We start from the raw sequence: 21,395 nt of genomic DNA, 5'->3' as shown, positions 1-21,395 counted from the left end.
GTTGAATAAACCGAAAATGCAGCCCAGCTTTATCCTTCTGGCCCCTTGGGTGGCTGGGCAGTCTGCATCATAGTTGAAAGTGGTGCCTAGCTACCAACCTAGCCTTTAAACAGAAATGGTAAGGAAGAGGACTGGAATCACCTGGGCAAATATCAAAACAAGAGGAACCTTGGTGCCACATAGCCAGAAAAATTTAAAATGCATAAAACTGGAACATAATGAAGAAATCAATTCATCCCACACATCAGAACTTTTATAGACACTTACAGAAAAGTTGATGCAGGCCATAGATTGTGCTAATTTCTTTCCTGCAATCATGGGTTGCAGGAAAAAAAATACCTTGGTTCCCCCATCAGCACAGTCAGTGTCGATGGGGGAATCCCTCCTGTGGAGCTATTGTGTTCACCCAGTGGAGGGGCGCAGTAAGCTGTCCCTGCCAGGAGAACACCATGAATATTGCTAGCAGCTAAAGCCGCTGACAGTATTCGCTTGTCGAAAATTCATGCTAGTTGTACGACTTTGGTACATTCAGCCTGCCCAGAGATAGTTCAAATCTTTGCTGGTCCCTGCTGAACTGGCCAAGATTCAGACCATCTATGTCTGGCTTAAGGGTGGCATCATCTGTCTATGTGGGAATCCAACAGTCTAAGTTGGGAAATATGTAATTTTTGTTATTGTGAAAAGGTAAAATTATTACAATAAGAAAAACAAACATTATGGTTTAATGCTGCTGGGGACACCCTTAGGTCCGGTTCACACTGAGGCAGCACGACTTGCAGCGCCACTGCCTCATGCGAAATGGACGCGATCGCTGCGGCGACTTGCAAAACGACTTCTGTATAGAAGTCAATGCAAGTCGTCCCCAAAGTCGTACAGGAACCTTTTTAGAACGGTTCCATTGTGCAGAACGGGAAGCTACTTGTCAGGCGACTAAGTCGCCTGGCAAGTCGTCCTAGTATGAACCGACCATTAGCAAGATGGAAAGAAAAAAAAAAAAAACTAAATTTTAAGATGCAGGAGATGCTCTTTTGTAATAGAAGTCTTTTTTTTTTGCAATATTTTATACTCAATATAGCAGTTAGGACTCTTTTGACATCAACTAAGAATAGGTATAAACTGCTTCCTTAGTGCTTAGTTTTTAGCCATCTTTCATTTATTTGTGCCTGATAAAGAATACTTATTTCTGGCAGATTGTAAGTAATCTTGGAAAAAGGTTGAAGGTCTTTTTTGCCCTTTAATTGCCAGTAAATCACAGTATTTTGAAAAGCCAATAGTAGCCATTCTTAGGTACATCAGCCCTGTAACTTTACCCAGTCGATAGTTAAAATTGAACAAATGGTAAGCTTCACTTTTCTCTAAAGAATCGTTTGTGTACATGCTCATATTCTTTTGTATTGAGTGCTGTTATTGTAAAGGCTGACTTTATTGTCTGTTTGTCTTGTTCAGGTATCCCAGTTACGCCATGATCTGTCTATGAAAGATGAGCTGCTTCAGTTTTACACCAGTGCAGCTGACGAGAGCGAGTCGGACTCCATCTGTTCGACACCGTAAGTCAATTCTTGTACAGCGTCTCTGTTATGTCTTCACCAGACACAGTAAATTACACCTTGGCAGATTCAGTTTATGTCCGGTATAAGCCATATACACATGGACTGATTTTAGTACCCTGGCAGGTAAATACCAGATTTGTAAATCAGTTCTATCAATTTACTCTTACCACTGTCCACTTGTGTATGGCTATTTGTGGCCTGCATTGAAATGAAAGGAGATCAATCATTTTTTAAAGCTAAATTTCAGGAATTCAGCCACTTTGTAAAATGTACAAGTATACCATGAGTTCAGTCCAGCTGGGTGCATGCCACCTGATGGATATCTTTAATTTACATCTGGCGGATTTATGGCACGCCAGGATGATACCTATCACTACTCTTCTGGCACTGGACCCTCTGGTTTTAGCTGCCTTCTCCTGCCCAATTGCAGAATGCTTTGTATTATGCAATGCCATTCACAGAGTACAAATGCTTTTGTGAATGAACAACAGGGTAGGGTAGGGGCATGCCAGGCTGCTGTGTGTGAGAAAACAGCATGTCTCCTGACAGAGTTCTGGGAGAGTAGATACATAGCTTCTCAAGCTCCATAAAACCGTCAGATGTAAATTAAAGAGATAAGTCTGAGAGGTGGTGTGCAACTCTTTGGACTTAAAGGAGAACTCAGTGAATTTTTTTTTTACATGTTCTTGTTCCTGATCTCCTACCTTCACCAACTATTCCATTCATGTTCTTCTGAGCTCTGTAGTTCCTCTGCAATAGCCTGCTGATCTTGCTAAAAAAAAAAACATTACTGCCCTGTGATATCCTGTTTGTAAACCCGCCGGTTGCTATTCCTCCTGCACTCCTAGCCAGTGGTCTTGTCACTTCCCATTTGTAGTACTCTAGAGCAAGCAGGGATTTCTATTTCCTCCTTGCTCACTGTAATAGGCGGAGGGGTCTCACAGCAGCCCTGAGTCTGTGCCGCCCATGTAGGTGGTGTCCTCGTCGTCCTCCCTCCTCCTCCTCTGCTACCTGCCAGCACCACCTCCACTCTGCCACAACACATCCCCCCCCCCCCCCCCCCCGCCAGTCCACCATCTCAGAGCGGGATCATTACCAGAAATCATCCTGATGAGAGAGTGGGGATCTCGGGGTGTGACAGGTATTGTATGTGAGAACACCGCTCGCCGTACCGTCCCGCCTCCCATACTGGCATTGTGATACACAACGTTCCAAAGCTGGTATGGGAGGCGGGACATTACGGCGAGTGGTGTTCTCACATACAATGCCTGCCACAGCCCGAGATCCTCGCTCTGTCATTCAGATGATTTCTGCTAATGATCCCTGCTCTGCACTGGTAGTATACTGATAAGCTGCACTGGTTGACACTGATAAGCTGCACTGGTGAACACTAATGAGACCGCGCTGGCGGGCACTGATGAGACCGCGCTGGCGGGCACTGATGAGACCGCGCTGGCGGGCACTGATGAGACCGCGCTGGCGGGCACTGATGAGACCGCGCTGGCGGGCACTGATGAGACCGCGCTGGCGGGCACTGATGAGACCGCGCTGGCGGGCACTGATGAGACCGCGCTGGCGGGCACTGATGAGACCGCGCTGGCGGGCACTGATGAGACTGCGCTGGCGGGCACTGATGATGATGCACTGATAAACTGCACTAATGGGCACTAAGGATACACTTCTTGGCACTGATAATGCAGCATTGATATGCTGCAGTGATATGTACTGATAAGCAGAGTGGACCCTGTCCACTGCTTTACTGACACTGTCCACTACCAAATATATGTAGGAGGGGTTTCCACCATCCCTGCAAAGTTTACAGTCATTTGTATGTCTTATTTCAGTGTGATGTGTATTATATGCAATGTTACATATCACAGAGATTGGTATTGTGGTGATATTGAAGCTTATTGAAATTTCCATACATTAGAGGGTTCCACCATTATTGTGTTATTGATTAGTAAGTTAGCGCTGTACTTTTTTTTTTTTTTTTCCTCATACCAACATTTACTTGTCCCACGTGCCAATGTAAAGCAGCATGGCCCGGCTCTTTCTGTGTTGCGGCTAGGGATGTTCTCCCATACACCATACAGGCACGGATTGCTGCTAGAAAGATCTCAAAGCCGCAGCAGGAGGAGAAATATTTCTAATACTGAATTACAGCAGAGTACAGTGTGTATAATATACAATTATGGGCATGTGTCTGCAGTTCAGTAATGATTACATAAAGCAAGTGAGGGCAATATGTTTATCTCATGTTGTGGCTGGAGGGGGAGAGCACAGACATGCTTTACATTTATAAGACTGTAACCTACCTATCCTGCTGTGTGTTCCTGAGTAGTGTAGCTGGCTGGCTGCAGAATGAGGGGTGTGATTTATGTTGAAGTGGGCTTGGTTCACATTTACATGTACAGGTCTAGTGTACCTCCCACATTCACCCCAATCCCAAAGATTCATGGGAAATGTAGTTTTATTACAGTGTAGAGAGAGAGAAGATGATGTGATGTAATCCCTGTCCTAACAGCTCCTCCTTGGCAGAATACATGATGCATTTTTTGAATTACAGAGCTGACTTCCTGGAAATTCAATTAGATTCTCTTCAATGGTAAGGAATTTCACAAATGTAATAACTGTTTAGTGCTTTGTTTAGGGGGGTACTAATAGGGGATTTTGTGCCAATCCTGGTGTTCTGCTTTAACTCGTAGTATGCCATCACAATTTACAAAGTGGCTGAGTTCCTGGTGTTTGGCTTTATGTTTATTTTAATAAGCACAATGTGACATAAAGGAGCTTGAAGTACATTTTTTTTCTTTTTTGGTTATCTAAAAAGTAGTATTTTATTATTTATAAGGTGGTTCGTTATGCTGATGTGCACTACTGCTGCACACAAAGTACTTTAAATTATGTCTTATATAAAGAGGAACTGCAGTCTGCTCACATAATTTGGAATAAAAACATCTTTCAAGTTGTAAAGCGCTGCATAAACTGTGGGCGTTATATAAATCCTGTATAATAATAATAATCTTTGCCATTCTGAAGATTCCCTCAAACCACTTTGCATATTGTTTTAGATATACTGTGATTCTGTACTTGCCAATTATGCTGCAGAAATCTCCCTCCACTGAGTCTGGCTGCAGCCATTTTAACTGTGGGCAGCTGAAGCTGCTGCCTGTTCACTTCCTGGATTTACACAGACACACAAAGGCACACCTCCAGCTTTCATTGGCCCTCTTATGACCCCCCCCCCCCCCCCTTCTGGCAAACTCTCAGAAGAGTTAGAGAGAGAGCTGTGCTTGCTGTCCTAAGCCTAGGCTTTTTACCCAACAAGAAACAGAAAGTGGGCTGTATAAGGTATTTACTGGCAAAAAAAAATGTTTTTACTATCCAAAGTAAAAACAACAAGGGCAGAAGATTTAATAGATGGAAAGATGTATAATTATGTTTTTCTTATCAGTAGTGAGATAAATATTCATTTTTAAGCACAGTGATGAGCAAGTTGGACTAATGCAGAGAGAGCGCTACTTACACAGAGAGAGCAGTATCTCTTCTCTTTTCTCTTCTTCAGCCTACACTCCATACATTGAAACTCGGTGATGTGGGGTTACATCCTCAATTATTTCGTGATTGAACATGATATGATATTTTGATGTTTATTTGCATATCCATATACACTATATTACCAAAAGTATTGGTATGCCTGTCTTTACACGCACATGAACTTTAATGGCATCCCAGTCTTAATCCGTAGGGTTCAATATTGAGTTGGCCCACCCTGTACAGCTATAACAGCTTCAACTCTTCTGGGAAGGCTGTCCTCAAGTTTTAGGAGTGTGTCTATGTGAATGTTTTACCATTCTTCCAGAAGCGCATTTGTGAGGTCAGGCAGTAATATTGGAGAGAAGACCTGGCTCGCAGTCTCTGCTCTAATTCATCCCAAAGGTGTTCTATCAGGTTGAGGTCAGGACTCTGTGCAGGCCAGTCAAGTTCCTCCACCTCAAACTCGCTCATCCATGTCTTTATGGAATTTGATTTGTGCACTGGTGCGCAGTCATGCTGGAACAGAAAGGAGCCATCCCCAAACTGTCCCCACAAAGTTGGGAGCATGAAATTGTCCAAAATGTCTTGGAATGCTGATGCCTTAAGAGTTACCTTCACTGGAACTAAAGGGCCAAGCCCAACCCCTGAAAAGCAACCATACAACATAATTCCCCCTCCCCTAAATGATTTGGACCAGTGCACGAAGCAAAGTCCATAAAGACATGGGTGAGCGAGTTTCCTGACCTGCACAGAGTCCTGACCTCAACACCTTTGAGATTAATTCAAGTGGAGATTACGAGCCAGGCCTTCTCGTCTACATCCGTGCATGACCTTATAAATGTGCTTATGGAAGAATGGTCAGACATTCCCATAGAGACACTCCTAAACCTTGTGGACAACCTTCCCAGAAGAGTTGAAGCTGTTATAGCTGCAAAGGGGGGTGGTCCAATTCAATATTGAACCCTACAGGCTAAGACTGGGATGCCATTAACCGCTTAAGGACCACCCGCCGCACTTGTACTGTGGCAGGTTGGCTCCCCTGTGTGAATAACCATCATTGTATGTCGGCTCCTGCAGTTGCGGGCTACCGCACCAACTGCACACTGAGGGAGCATGCCCACAGGTCAGGTGGACTCGATATCCGCTGGCGACCCACGACTGTCTAGTACGAAGGCAGAATGGGGATCCATATCCCCATTCTGACAGGGGATATGACAGAGATCTACTGTTCCCAGTCATCGGGAACAGTGATCTCTGTCATGTCCCAGGCAGCCCACCCCCCTACAGTTAGCACACACCTAGGGAACACAGTTAACCCCTTGATCACCCCCTAGTATTAACCCCTTCCTTGCCAGTGTCATTTTTACATTGAACAGTGCATTTTTATAGCACTGATCAGTTTAATATAATAATAATAATAATAATAATAATAATAATATTATTATGCAACATTGTCCAAAGCAATGTCGCAGTCCCTCTTAAAATTACAGATCACTGCCATAACCAGTAGAAAAAATAAATAAAAGTCCCAAAACCTATCTCATGGTTTGTAAACGCGTTAAATTTTGTGCAAACCAATCAAAATACGCCCATTGCGATTTTTGTTTTCTACCAAAAATATGTAGAAGAATATATATCGGCCTAAACTGATGAATAAATTTGTTGTTTTCTTATATATATATATCTTTTATTTCTTTTTTATTTTTTTGGATATATAGTCTAGCAAAAAGTAAAAAAAAAGTTTTTATTTTTTTCTAAATTGTCTCTCGTTGTTTGTTTATAGCGCAAAAAATAAAAACCGCAGAGGTGATCCAATGCCACCAAAAGAAAGTTCTATTTTTTGGGGGGGTAAACGGTTGTCCAATTGTTTGGGTACATTGTCGCACGACTGCGCAAATGTCAGTTAAAGCGATCCAGTGCCATATTGCAAAAATGGCCTGGTCACTAAGGGGGCAAAGCCTTCCGTTCCTAAAGTGGTTAAAGTTCATGTGCGTGTAAAGGCAGGTGTCCCAATACTTTTGGTAATATAGTGTATGCAACACCCTCTTCTTTTTATTGTAGTAGTATATAGTATATGTAGTAGTGTATAGCACGGGTTGCATTTTATCATTGCCTGTACACACTGACGTTTATATAATAAAAATGTTTGAACAAGAAAGAAACGGCTTAAAGATTTGGATGCAGCCCCACCCCTTTGTTGGTTACTTGCGGGCGTGAGGCCATTTTGGCGTGTTTTGTATCAAGACCTACTTTTTGCAGGGAGTAAAGGAAATGCATGTAAAATGCACTGGCACACCTCACCCAGAAGAATGTAGTAATTAGGCTGTTCTAGACTTTAGCAGAAGGTCAGAAGTGCACAGATATTCAGGGACTGCTAACCGATTTAATGCCCTTCAGACAACAGAATGAACTGATCTACACATTTATTACATTTCTTCATCACTTTGGTTTACCGACCAACAAGCAAAGAGCTGCTATGGCACTATAAACAAGGCCTCTGGTAATATGTCTTGGTCAAAGTTCAGCTATAAAAGTTTGTTGCCCTACATTCTAGTAGAGAGATATGAAGAGTGCATGCAGCTTTGACATCTGGCCACGTGGTAAGCATTCTTTCTAAGGTTAATTTCATACCAGGAACACTATCATCATGAAGTTTGTTCTTTCTCATGGGTCTCTTTGGTGTATTCTGGTGCCTTTTTACAAACCATACATATACAATATAGTTTAATCTGGCCTGTATGACTGTGGAAGTGACATTAGATTGTACGCTTCTTTTCACCTGGATGCTGATGTGGATGTTTTTGAGTGTACTTTATATAGCATTGACAGACTACAGGGCCCTATTAAACTTGCTTTCATTTTAAAGGGGTTTTAATAGTAAGTTATTTTTTACCTTAATGCATTTCCATGCTATATGGTAAAAAAAGTTCCAGCAATTTTGTTGCGCCCCCCCCCCCCCCCTTTTATACTTAACTGAGTTCTTTTTCAATCCAGCACTGTGCCTGTCTTCAGCACCGCAGGTCTCTCTCCTCTCAGGGTAACCATTGACTCCTGCTGTCAATCTAATCCTTTGACATGGGGGCAGGGCTAACCCGTGCTGTATGTGTCTATGGACACACACAGTCCTGATTGGGAGCGAGCCCGCACGTGTGCCCCTATAGTAGAAGGTTTGCTATGCCAGAATCACTGGTGGGGAACCCAGAAAAGGAAGTTCAGGGCCACTCTATATCAATAAATATCATTGCACAGAGCAGATAAGTATAACGTGTTTATTATTAAAAAAAAAAAAAAAAAAAAAAAGGACTTTATAACGACTTTAAGATACAAAGTCTTTTCTGTGGCTTACTTATTTGTCAGGCTTCCTACCTGAGGCAGAGTGCGTATGTGTATTTTTTTTTTTAAAGTGCACACCCCATGCATTACTTTACAAGTGACACTTGCACAGTCAAATGTTTTCTAAATCTCTTGTCACCCAAATTTCTTAACGTGGTTGTAAAGGCAGAAGGTTTTTTTTTTGTCTTAATGCATTCTATGTATTGGCAGCCCCCTAACACTTACCTGATGTCCACAAGTGTTTCAACCATCCGAGATTCTCCCTCCTGATTGGCTGAGACACAGCAGTGGCACCATTGGCTGTTGCTGCTGTCAATCAAAGTCAGCTAGCCAATCAGGTCAAAGAAGGGGAGGGGCCGAGTCTGGGCTCTGAGTCTGAAAGGACTAGGGGAGCTGTAACTCAGCACGGTTGCCCCCATAGCAAGCTGCTTGCTGTGGGTGACTCAACATGAGGGAGGGGCCAGGATCACAGAAGAGGGACCCGAGAAGAGGAGGATCTGGGCTGCTCTGTGCAAATCCACTGCACAGAGCAGGTAAGAATAACATGTTTGTTATTTTTATAGGGGGGAAAAAAGTGACTTTACAGTAATTTTAATTGTTTAAGAAACTACAAAGATGCAACAAATATAATTTCCAAAGCAAAAAACGCATTTGTTGTCATTTCACACCAGAACCCTCGTTCTGTGTACCTTTCCCGAATCACGTTCAAAATACACTTGCAATCTGCAGTGGGTGTCAGTGCAATGCTAATGACACCCCAAACTGCAGTAAAAATCCATTTAGTGGGGTGCATCAAGGGACACTGGTCCCACCCCTCTATGATAATGCTCTTGCTACTGCTTTACTACAAAACTGAATCATGCTGGTATTAGAAGGAGTTGTAACTTGGGCTGGACTACAGGCTGTTGGTGCCAGTCTCCAGTCCTCTAGCAGGCAGTATAACCTGAAGGTGAATGTTAGTGGGCTCCAAGTAAATAATTAAACGCTGTTTACAAATCTTTTTTCACAGTGGCTAGGTAGCTGACAATTTCACTACTTGAATGATTACACTGTTTAATACAGACCTAATGACCCTTCCTGTAACCGACATCTTGTTTTCATTACAGTCTGAAGAGGAATGAATCTTCATCATCCGTCCAAAATTTTTTCCCCTTTGATTCTCTTCAAAAGAAACTGAAAGATCTTGAGGATGAAAACATTGTCCTGCGCTCAGAGGTACAACATCACACATTCTGAATTGCGGCCTAGAATTTGGTGAATCTCTGCCTATCTAGATGGCTATTATGCAGACTGTTAAGCAATGGTGACATCTAGTGATGGAAAATGGGTAGTATTTATTCCACTTTATTCTGTAACAGAGAAAGCATCTTAGTGGTAAAGCTCGGTTCACACTGCCACGACCTGAAAGTCACAACTTTGCTAGGCGACTTCTTGCCAACTTGAGTACTACTTTGATAGAAGTATAGAATAGAAGTCACATTGAAGTAGTACAGGAACCTTTTCCAAAGTTGGAGCGACTTCAGTAGTACTTATTAAGACAGCTCTCATTAACTAACATTGATGTTATGTCATGCAACTTGGGGGTCTCACAAGTCAGATCCTAAGTCGCGTACCGTGCCTAAAACATCTTCAACATTTCCAAAGAAGTCCAGGTAAAGGTGGCTAACTACCACTATCTATACCATGACTTGAATATATTTAAACCTTCACAGACAAATGTTGTAACCTTTAACCTGGCAGTTATAATCTGTATTACAGTTATTGGGGTTACGTGTGGCATCATATGAGCAATAAATGCTATTGGTAATGGCTTCTTTTCAAGCAGTCCTAAAAAAACAAAATTTCTTTATCGTACATCATGGGACACAGAGCCTTTAAGTAATTACTTAATGGGTTATAGGCTATCTTTAGGTGTTGACACTGGTAAACCCAATCAAGGAAGTTTACTCCCTATCTAACCAATTCCTCCTTTCAGGAGCATATCAGTTTTTTCCCCAGTGTCTAACGTGTTGGTCATGAGTGAAGATGTGCTCTGAGGAGCTCCAGGAGGGATCAAATGCTGGATTTAAATAGCTTACATACACCAGATCCATCCAAAATGCGATTGAGGCCTAAAAGGATGGTACCTGGGGCATCGTATCTGAAGCATGAGGTTTTACCTGTAACGCCTCTCTTTGAAGGGCTGGACCCCAGGAACCCAGGGCTTAGGTCTTGTTACATTACCTAAACTTCCTGATGGGGTGCTTTACATGTCCCAGGCAGTTGTTAACCCTTTTTTAGAGACCCAGTCCCTGAAAGTTTGCCACACAGCCTACCATGATTGGTGAAGGTTGGATTGTCAATTCAGCAAATCCTGCTGCAAGAATAAGGTAAGGGAAGAACCTTAGGTAATAAAACTATCTATACATTTCTTCCATTTGGGAGAAAATGTTGTCATACCTTAATTCTCCACTAGAGGGAGTCTATGCACATATCTTACTCTGTTTTCTTCACTGTAAGCTCAGTCCGTGCCTGATTGCAGCAGAGTGTAGAGGGGGACTCTGCAAGGTAAGAGAAAGCTGCAAAAGTGTTTTCTGTCCCCCCTGATGGGATCAGAGGATCAGGAGGACAGCAGCGCTGTACCCTCTTACATTCCCCCCCCCCCCCCCCCGCTGTGGAGGCCCCGCTAATCTTTTACTGTGGCTGCTTTTGTTTTTTTATTATTTGTGCCTGCTGCCCCCCCCCCCCCCCCGTCAGGTCTAGAATCCGAAAAACTCCGCGCACATATAAAGAAAAAGGGGGTGGGGTTTTCTTGGGGGCGTGGCCTAATCACGGTGCTGTGAACGTCCATGAGGGCACACGGCAGGCTAAAAACAGATAAATACCACAGCTGTGACAGTCTCTCCTCGGCTGATGAGGAAGAGACAAGCAGCCTGCAACACAAGGACACGAGCTGTGGGACATGTATGGGTTGAAAAACTGGTATTCCTAATACAGGAATGCGGCTGAACTGTATAGCGGCTTTAAAAGTCATGACTATTTTCAACAATTGTGTAGAAACAGAACGAAACTCCGGATAGCCGCACTCCGGATTGTGTAAAAATTAGATGCCTTTATTTCTTCAAAATGCAAGTGCAAAACTTCATTGAACAAAACGTCACAGCAAAAAGGGAACAAAAAAGGATTTTTGAATAAAATAACTAACGCGTTTCACGCTACAAACAGCGCTTACTCAGAGCTATGAGTAAGCGCTGTTTGTAGCGTGAAACGCGTTAGTTATTTTATTCAAAAATCCTTTTTTGTTCCCTTTTTGCTGTGACGTTTTGTTCAATGAAGTTTTGCACTTGCATTTTGAAGAAATAAAGGCATCTAATTTTTACACAATCCGGAGTGCCGCTATCCGGAGTTTCGTTCTGTTTCTACACATTTGGCTTATGCAATCAGCCTGCACCTGGAACCCCATTTGGAGAGCTAGCAGCCTGTCAGTGGTTTTGATTTGGAGCGGTGAAATCTTTGTTTGTTTTGTCGACTTTCTGGATCTATTTTCAACAATTAAGTGCAAATTTGTATAGTGCCTCTTTTTTTGTACTTAGGACTATGCCTGCCAAAAAAGACACCACAAAAAACAAAAATATATGTTTCACCACCAGGTATTCGGATCTTGAGTCACATTTCCATGCTGTCACCCTTGCCTGAATTACCAGTTATGGAAAGCCAGGGTGACCCATTGGAACAAATTGATGGTGCAGCTGCTTCTCACATCTCGGCCCCTGTATACGTAACTGAAGATGTCCTTTCCTCTTACCTGCAGGGTCTGGAAGGAAGATTAGCAGCTTTAATCGCATCCTCCATTCAAATGGATAGGAAGCGTGCTAGATCTCCTTCCCCCACTTCAGAACCTTTGCAAGGGGAACAGTGGGCACAGGATGAGGTGTTACCCTCAGTCGATCAGGAGAAAAAGCAAACGATGATTCCTCTGTGGAGGAAACGACAGTAGATTAACCTTTTTCAGCCTCTCTATCTAAGAAATAGCTCATACACTCTCTTATAGGGATGGTTCGTTCTACTTTAATGCTACCCCTAACGGAGTCTCCTGAAAGCTCAGCTTCTTCCATGGGTTCCTTAAAACCATCCTTTGCATGCATTTCCTGCACACGCATTACTAGAAAAGCTTATTTTTGCTGAATGCGATCACTTGGATAAGCATTTCCAAAAAATTGAAAGTACCAGCAATTGATGCTGAGATTTCCAATGTGAATAATAGCCTAACTTGTCCTGTAGACAATGCACAGATGCTTAAGGATCCAACCAATAAATAGTTGGAATCCCTGCTAAAGTCTGCCTTTTCCTTGGCAGGTGCTGTTACTCAGCCTGCAGTCGCTGCAATAGGTGTCTGCCAATCCCTAAAGGACCAATTTAAACAAGACCTTAGAGAGCTTCCTGCACAATAAGCTTGGGATTTGGCTGAACTACCAAAGGCATTATGCTTTGCCATAAATGCCATTAAAGATTCTATTCACCAGGCGTATGCTTGTGCATTTGCGTAGAATCCTGTGGTTACAAAAATGGTCAGCTGAAGCACCATGCAAAAACCACCTAACTGGGTTCCCCTTTCATGGGGAGCAATTATTTGGAGAAGACTTGGATAAATATATCTAAACAATTTCTAGTGGGAAAAGTACTCTTTTGCCAGTCAAAAGAAAGTATAAATGCCCTTCATTTAAACAGGCTCTTTTCCCCGCACCAGGGGCTTCCGCCACTAGGCAGTGGCGACGGCCTTAGACTTTAGAGGAAAACCTCAGGGTCAAAACCAGGTTCAAAAGAAGTCCTGGGGTCGGAAACCTGCAAAGCAGAATCCTAAAGCCTCACCATGAAGAGGCAACCCATCAAGGTGGGGGGAAGACTTCTGCAGTTTTCAGAAGTCTGGAAAAAGGAGATTCAGGACAGATGGGTCATCTCCACAGTAATGCTGGGGTACAAGCTGGAATTTTGTGACTTTCCACCATCTCGCTTCCTGAGGTCAAGCATTCCCAAAGATCCAGAGAAGAGACCATCTCTGTTTCATGCACTAGACCGACTAATATCTCAAAGGGTGATCATACAGATCCCCACAAATGAGCAAGGTCTGGGTTTTTATTTAAATCTTTTCATGGCACCAAAACCAAATGGAAACATCAGACCCATTCTAGATCTAAGGGATCGAAATCCGTTACTGAAGTTCTGCTCCTTTCGCATGAAGACAATCAGGTCGGTAGTTTCTATCCTTCTAGGAGGAGCACTTCTGGCATCAATCAACATCCGGGATGCTTATCTGCATGTCCCTATATTTCCTGCTCATCAAGTGTTTCTGCAGTTCGCGTAAGAACAGCATTTTCAATTTGTAGCCCTGTCCTTCAGGCAAGCCACAGCACCTCGTGTGTTCACCAAGGTGCTGGCCCCACCTCTAGCCAGGTTAAGGGCACAGGGCAGAATGGTTGTAGCGTACCTAGATGATCTATTGCTAATAGACCATTTTGTTTGATCCGTTTGTAGCAAAGCGTACGCACCACAACCAACTATCTGAAAAGTTTGGGTTGGATTCTCAACCTAGAGAAATCGTCCTTAATACTGCTAAAGAGACCAGAGTACTTGGGTCTGATCATAGACAGCCCAGGAAAGGGTGTTCTTGCCTCAGGCAAAGATCAACTCCATAAAGGAGCTTGTGCGGATGGTCAGGTCAAAGGGCAACCCCTCCTTTCGCCTTTGCATGAGGTTACTAGGAACCACGGTGGCTTCATTCAAAGCAGTTCCCTATGCCCAGTTTAAATCAAGACTGTTGCAAAAGAGTATCCTGTCTGCTTGGAACAAAACAATTCAAGCTTTAGAGTTGCCAATGCAGCTGTCCCCAAGAGTGTCCCAAAGCCTCACTTGGTCATTACTAACCCAGAATCTGCTGAAAGGAAAATCCTTCAAACCAGTCATCTGAAAAGTGGTAACAACGGACGCCAGCCTTTCAGGCTAGGGATCAGTACTAGAAAAGACAACTGTCCAGGGACAGTGGTCAAGAACCGAAAGAACCTTGTCCATCAATATCCTAGATATTCAGGCAGTACATCTGGCTCTAAAGGCCTGGACTTTCAGGTTACGGGATTCCCCTGTCAGGATTCAATCCAACAATGCCACAGCTGTGGCCTATATCAATCACCAAGGGGGCACCAGAAGTCTCTCAGAGCAGAGAGAGGTGAACCATATTCTAACTTTGGCAGAAAGGAATGTTCCGTGCCTTTCGGCAGTCTTCATTCTGGGAGTAGAAAATTGGCAGGCAGACTACTGAAGTTGCCAGCAGTTATTCCCAGGGGAATGGTCTCTTCATCCCGACATATTTCAGGCTGTTTGCCAAAGAGAGGGGTCTGCGGATGTAGATCTTCTAGCGTCCAGGTTCAACGTGAAGTTAGTCAACTTTGTGGCCAGAACAAGGGATCCACTCTCATGGGAAACGGATGCGTTGGTGACCCCATGGGATCAGTTCTCACTGATCTATGCATTCCCCCCTATTCAGTTGCTGCCTCATCTTCTTTGCAGGATAAAACTGGAAAGAAAGCTGGTAAGTCTGGTGGCACCAGCATGTCCCAGAAGGTCATGGTATGCAGAAATCGTAAAGATGGCAGTGGATCTCACAGGGACCGATATTCCATCCTTCCTTACAGTCTCCAAATTTAACGGCTTGGCTATTGAAACCCACATTCTGAAGAAACGTGGGCTCTCTGGGTCAGTTATCTCTACCCTGATTAATGCAAGGAAGCCAGCTTCCAGAACTATGTATTATAGAGTCTGGCGGGCTTATGTTTCCTGGTGTGAATCCAAGGGTTGGCACCCTTGGAGATATATCATAGGCAGAATTCTTGCCTTTCTACAATTAGGGGTAGAAATTAAATAGGCCTTGAGTACTATTAATGTCCAAGTCTCAGCTTTATCTGTCAAAGACCACTTGCTACTCATTCTTTAGTCCAGGGTTTTATACAAGGGGAAACCCAGCTTAATCCACCCGTCAAACCTCGCTTGAACCCTTGGGACTTGAACTTAGTTTTATCTGTGTTACAATATTCCCTTAGTCCTTTTGACAAGGAAGTTGGTATTTTTGGTTGCTATATCCTCAGCAAGGAGGGTTTCAGAATTGGCTGCTCTTTGTTGTAAAGAGCCATATTTGATTTTTTATGAGGACGTTACGCCCTTGTCAAGGCTTTTTGCAAAAAGTAATTTCAGGTTTTCATCTGAACCAAGATATTGTCCCGCCATCGTTTTTTCCAAAATCATGTTGCAGGGAAGAAAACTCACTCTATTGTCTTGATGTAGTGAGAGCACTGAAAATCTATTTAAAAGGCAACTGCTCAGGTTCATAAGACTGATGTCTTATTTATTCTGCAAGAGGGTCTTAAGAAAGAACAAGCAGCGTTGAAATCCACTGACGCTAAGTGGATTCGGCAAGTGATAATTCAAACGTGATTTAAGGGGTAAGATTCCCCCGTTTAAAGTTAACGCGCATTCTACCAGGTCGGTTAATGCTTCTTGGGCAGTGCCTCATCAGGCCTCCATGTCTCAGATCTGTAAGGCCGCAACTTGGTCTTAAGTGCATACATTCACAGAATGTTATCAGGTGGATGCAAGGAGGTATGAGGATATCGTCTTCGGGCGCAGTGTGCTGCAAGCAGCAATATAGATCCTCAAGTCTGGGTGTACCCTGTGGGTTTTTTCTCCCACCCCTCAAGTTGCATTGCTATGGGATGTCCCATGATGTACGATAAAGAAAATATGATTTTTATTACAGCTTACCTGTAAAATCCTTTTCTTGGAGTACATCATGGGACACAGATGTCCCGCCCCTCTTTTTTGAGGTTTCAGTATATTGCTTTGCTACAAAACTGATGTGCTCCTGGAAGGAGGAGGGGTTATATAGGGAGTAAACTTCCTTGTTTGGGTTTTTGGTGTCAACACCTGAAGGTAGCCTATAACCCATTAAGTAATTACTTCAGTAGCTGTGTCCCATGATGTACGGTAAAGAAAAGGATTTTACAGGTAAGCTGTAACTTTTAGCATGCAGCATACAAACATGCCAGACTACTGGAAATCTCTAAAGAATTAGTATTTTAGGCTGGCCTCATTTTTTATCAATGCCAATAGACTGGATACATTATTATTTAAAAAATGTTTGGATTGCACAGCTCTGTCTAATGTATTGTCATATTTTCAGGCATGTCACCTGCAAACAGAGACCATCACATATGAAGAGAAAGAGCAGCAGCTTGTTAATGACTGCGTAAAAGAGCTAAGTAGGTCTCCCTTAAAATTTCAAACAATGTCTATGCTTTATATGCTTAATAGTATGGCTGAATTTGCTAGATGTGTTGACTTCAAATGACAAAACTGAATAAAGTTTGTATAGCTACCAACAATTACAACTTAATGGGAGTAACAAGGTAGGCGGAGGATGAAATGATTTTTTTTTGCCCTTACAAACTTGTTTCTATGATCTGGTACTTAGAATATTCTCCTGCTCTGCCATCTTTGCAATTACATGGAAACTACCATGGGTTCACTGGGACATCCTTCTACCACAAGATGCACCGGATTACCAGTAGATGAGCTGCCAAACAAAGCTTCCATAAACTCTTTCAACTTTTTTTTTTTGTTTGTTTGTTTCCTCTTTAATTCACATGTGGATCTATCCATTCTAAACATTAAACTTTTGCTGTTTTTGGTTCACCAATAAGCATTTAATATAAAGTGCACCTATTCACACAGCACGATAGGTTTTCTAAAGGGAGGACATAGCAGAAGTCGCTTGCATTCATGTTGTCTCGTTGCTCCATCTCATTCAGTTATATGTGTAGATTTTCTCTGAGCTTAAATAAGTATTTTTTCCAGCAAAGCACATAGGCATAAGTTTGAAAACATGCTTATTGGTGCCCAAGGAATGAAAATACAATATATTAATCCGTGATACAAAAAATAATTTTTAACTCTTTACCATAATAATAAAGAACAGCTTATGAAAGACCACTACAATTCTCTTTTACTTCTAAAACTCTACATCATACAATATGTACCTAATACCTAAACCCCTACTAGTGTTTTCCTTTTTTCTACCCTATGGCTAGGTGTCATTCCAGAGATATTATTATGAAAAACTGCTTGCTGCCAATTTGTGACTTTCAACAGATTAGTAATAAGTCAATATTACTGCTGTATAACTGAATTTATTAGCATTAGAGGACTTCAAGTAATACAAGCAAATCTCTGGAATGTAATTCATCTTACAGTTACATAATACTGAATTTTAGGGGATGCAAGTATCCAGATTGCAAACATATCCGAGGAGTTGGCAAAGAAGACGGAAGATGCAGCACGACAACAGGAAGAGATCACTCATCTTTTGTCACAGATCGTTGACATTCAGAAAAAAGCAAAAGCAGTAAGTGTAATACTAGTGACTAGTCTTGACCCTCTACTACACCTAATATTGGGCACGGGTTCTATGGTATAATTTATTTTTAAGAGCAAATGGATTAAGCTGAATATTTTTTACTGTGTATTAATTTTAAAATCCTGCAGTGTGTTCATGAGTGTATTATATTTGTCTGCTTGCTTGCAGTATGCAGTGGAAAATGAGGAACTGGTACAACACTTGGGCGCTGCGAAAGATGCTCAGCGGCAACTTACAGCAGAGGTATGTTGTTATAGTGTCTGATCATAGACAGCCCAGGAAATGGCTGTTATAGTGCAAATATAAAGTGATCTAGCACAGTAATTAGAAAATCTCTCTAAATATTAAATGACATCCACTGCAAGATAAGGTGCCAAATAGTAAAGGTGGCAAAATTTTAAAGTGCAAAAATATGCAATAACGCAACAATATTAAAGTGCAAACACAAATGCCCCCACAAAATTGTGTTTTCACTCACAGTTGATTGTAACCAAATTAAATTAACTCTTGTTCTTTATTTCATTGGATATAGCTGCGGGAGCTGGAGGACAAGTATGCAGAGTGCATGGAAATGCTTCATGAGGCACAGGAGGAGCTGAAGAACCTTAGAAATAAAACCATGCCAAATGTCATTTCTCGACGTTATCATAACATAGGTGTATTTCCTATGGTAAGATCTTTTTTTTTTTTTCCCCTTTTTGGCTGTTACCTACTTTGCCTTTCTCGCTAGACTAGATTGTGCTGGTGTCTATCATTTTCTTGTATGGAGTACTGACTTTAACTATTTAGCTTTTAAGTACTATGTGTTGCAGTAAATCTGATAAGGTCTAAAACATTCATAGGGCAACAAAAATGCTGAAGTGCAGGCATCTTGTGCGGCCTGTAAGTGTCTGTGTTTATCAAATGAACCCTGTGTGTCCAGTTGAGGGTCTGAGATTTGACAGCTAAATGACAGGACCTGGCTTATTATACAAACATGCATACTTACCTGTGGCTGCAGTATCGGTACGATGCTGCAGCTGTCCCTCGCTTCCTCTACGTCGAGTACCGACCAATCAAAGACAACTCAATTCTCATGTCCGCTCTGAACAAAGAGCTGTGACTGTCAGTCACTGCTCTGTGCTCTGCCCCTCCAGTGCTCACTGGAGGGGGTTAGAGCGGCTAGTTCAGCCTTATAGCAGCATGCTGAGAGGCTGAGCCAGCTGCTGGTCAGGCATCTGGGTGGATCCCGATGTTCTTGTCAGAATCCCTGCAGAGCTTGGACCAGCTTGGTGATGTCAGCCAATGCAGATTTTAGCCCGCTGTCTGCTGGCTGAATCTGGTTCACAGGAGTGCATAACTAAGTGTATTACTGTGAACCACAGGTGACATACAGCCAAATAAGCTTTGGCCATACTTCTCCTTTAACTTAGACAAGAGCTAGGATCCTAGGGACTCCATGGGGGAAAGAAGAAATAACAATATTCTCCCTCTGAAAATACATTATACTTTGCCTTTTAGAATGCATGTTGTACTTTGTTATATTTTGATCGTCACAGACTGATTTATTTTGCTTTGTGTGATCTTACTATCTGCAAATGAATGGGATGTTTGATAATTAAAAAGCTTTTTTCATAGAACTGGCATGACCTACCATATTGACTGACCTCATTGTACTCTTACTCAACACCATACTATGGTAAATCATTGCTATCACAGTCAGTAGCCACCAGTTTTTTTTTATCTTGCATTGTTCATTTTTATATGAAAGTGTTGGCTGTAGTCCTCATGACTATAGTTTGGTAGTGTTTATTATCTTGTGGCCAGTGTTTGCCCTTTCATCTCTGTGGTTATCATCATACAGTCAGCAGCAAGTATTATGCATAACGTGTTAGTCACGGTAACCAATACGCTTCTAATGACTCATTCTTCTTATATTTCAGGACTCCTTAGCGGCTGAGATAGAGGGATCGATGAGGAAAGAGCTTCAGATAGATGAGCCGGACGCCTCTGAAATGAAGTAGGACACATTTTCCATTGCTGATGGATAAAATAACCATCAGTATTGCTCAGAAACAATGCATATTTGAAAAGCAAGAATTGATTAGCTATGAGCATTGCATTATTTTGTGCAACGCCCATCCAAAGTCCATTCCTACTTAATACCTTGGGTGTATGCAGAAGGCAAGAACTTTTTAATATGTTCAAATTTTTTTGTTTGGCAGTGCAGCAGATTGGTTTAGATTATCGTGTGTACCACCCAGACATTGGTTCCGTTCAAATCTTGCTGTGATGAATAAATTGGTTATTTTATCCATAAACAAATACATGGAATTAGGCAGTATTTTCTAATTGCTGCCTAGTTCAATGAATGGAGTACACACTCAGACTGGATGAGGTGGAGATTCTGATGTCACAACCCCACCTCTCTACCATGTATATGACTATATGAGTTAACTTTTTCAGCTAATGCAAACGCTTAAATCAATACTTTAACACTTTACCAAAATACTTGGTTTATGGGATTAGCCTTTGTGTTTGTGTTTATGGGATTAGCCACTGTGTGGGGGAAACCTTTTTTAGGATTGCAGTGCCAATGAATGAAAGCCATTTTCAGATTAGTTGAGATGGAAAAGGTGATGTTACCACCCCCCCTCTCCTCCTCATCCAATCACAAAATGCCTTGCATTCATTGGGGAAATGTAAGGTGTTCTGTGAAATGGGACAGTGATCACTATAGTAGCAGCAACTACTACAGTGTCTTCCATACATATGGAATATGCATGTGGGAGACCCAAATGGGACAGAGGCTTTTGGAGGGGACTGCATGGCAGCCTCTTGCCTACTGATTGAGCCCTGGCATTTGAGGGAGCTACAAGCATTGTCCTGTTATATAACGCAAGATGACATGTTAACAGTCAAGGGAGCCATGATGGTCTCTGCCAACTTGAAACTCAGTGACAAGATGGATGTGAAAAGCTGGTTAATGAGATTTGGACAGCCCTGGGTCTCATGAGACCTGAAAGACAGCAGTGATCACTGTAGTAGCAGCAACTACTACAGTGGCTTCCAGCTTCTACAAGGATCCCACAGATATGGAATATACATCCTTACATTGGTCCAAGCTGAACCAATGTAACTGTGCAATAAAATCCATACCTAAGTTCAGCCTTAAAAGCATGCATTATGCTATGGTTCATTGCATAAAGTGTGAGTATACTTGCTCAAAGTATACTTACTCTGTTTGCCCACCTATCCCTGACATTAGCTAACCCTCCATCCTTAGCCTTGGATTCCTACTTACTGAAGGAAAGGATGGTCTCATAGATCTCTGTGGGAGCTACTGCACATGTTCTGGCAGTAGAAAGAATCTCCAGTCCAGTAGGAAGTAAACATTACGGTTGGCCGTGGTTGCAAGAACTCTTAAGTATGCAGCTTAGGCAGTGGATTTGGGTTTAAAGTCAGGATAAATTTTAAGTATACCTTGTTCAAAAGTATCCTTACTTTTTAAGGCTTTATTCTATTGCTTTTATATTGGTTGAAAAATGTCATTCATA

At 42.3% G+C, this 21,395-nt stretch overlaps 1 protein-coding gene across 16 annotated transcripts in view; it reads left to right on the top strand.

Annotated features, from left to right (window-relative positions):
* Positions 1–21,395, top strand: part of TRAK1 (trafficking kinesin protein 1) — a 253,289-nt gene that overhangs the window by 175,533 nt on the left and 56,361 nt on the right. For 10 of the 16 annotated variants that reach the window (XM_077491560.1, XM_077491559.1, XM_077491558.1 and 7 more), the window contains 8 exons: positions 1,447–1,547; positions 4,075–4,155; positions 9,527–9,635; positions 16,627–16,705; positions 17,717–17,847; positions 18,028–18,102; positions 18,392–18,529; positions 19,782–19,858. In XM_077491560.1, the coding sequence (XP_077347686.1) occupies positions 1,447–1,547; positions 4,075–4,155; positions 9,527–9,635; positions 16,627–16,705; positions 17,717–17,847; positions 18,028–18,102; positions 18,392–18,529; positions 19,782–19,858 (791 nt within the window). The remainder of the gene's footprint in view (positions 1–1,446; positions 1,548–4,074; positions 4,156–9,526; positions 9,636–16,626; positions 16,706–17,716; positions 17,848–18,027; positions 18,103–18,391; positions 18,530–19,781; positions 19,859–21,395) is intronic. The other 6 variants (XM_077491561.1, XM_077491553.1, XM_077491566.1 and 3 more) reach the window with 2 other exon arrangements.

Source organism: Lithobates pipiens, unplaced genomic scaffold (genome assembly GCF_037356315.1).
Source record: "Lithobates pipiens isolate NorthernLeopardFrog02 unplaced genomic scaffold, aLitPip1_a1.2 Scaffold_19, whole genome shotgun sequence".
NCBI lineage: Eukaryota > Metazoa > Chordata > Amphibia > Anura > Ranidae > Lithobates > Lithobates pipiens.
This window is presented reverse-complemented; position numbering and strand designations above follow the sequence as displayed.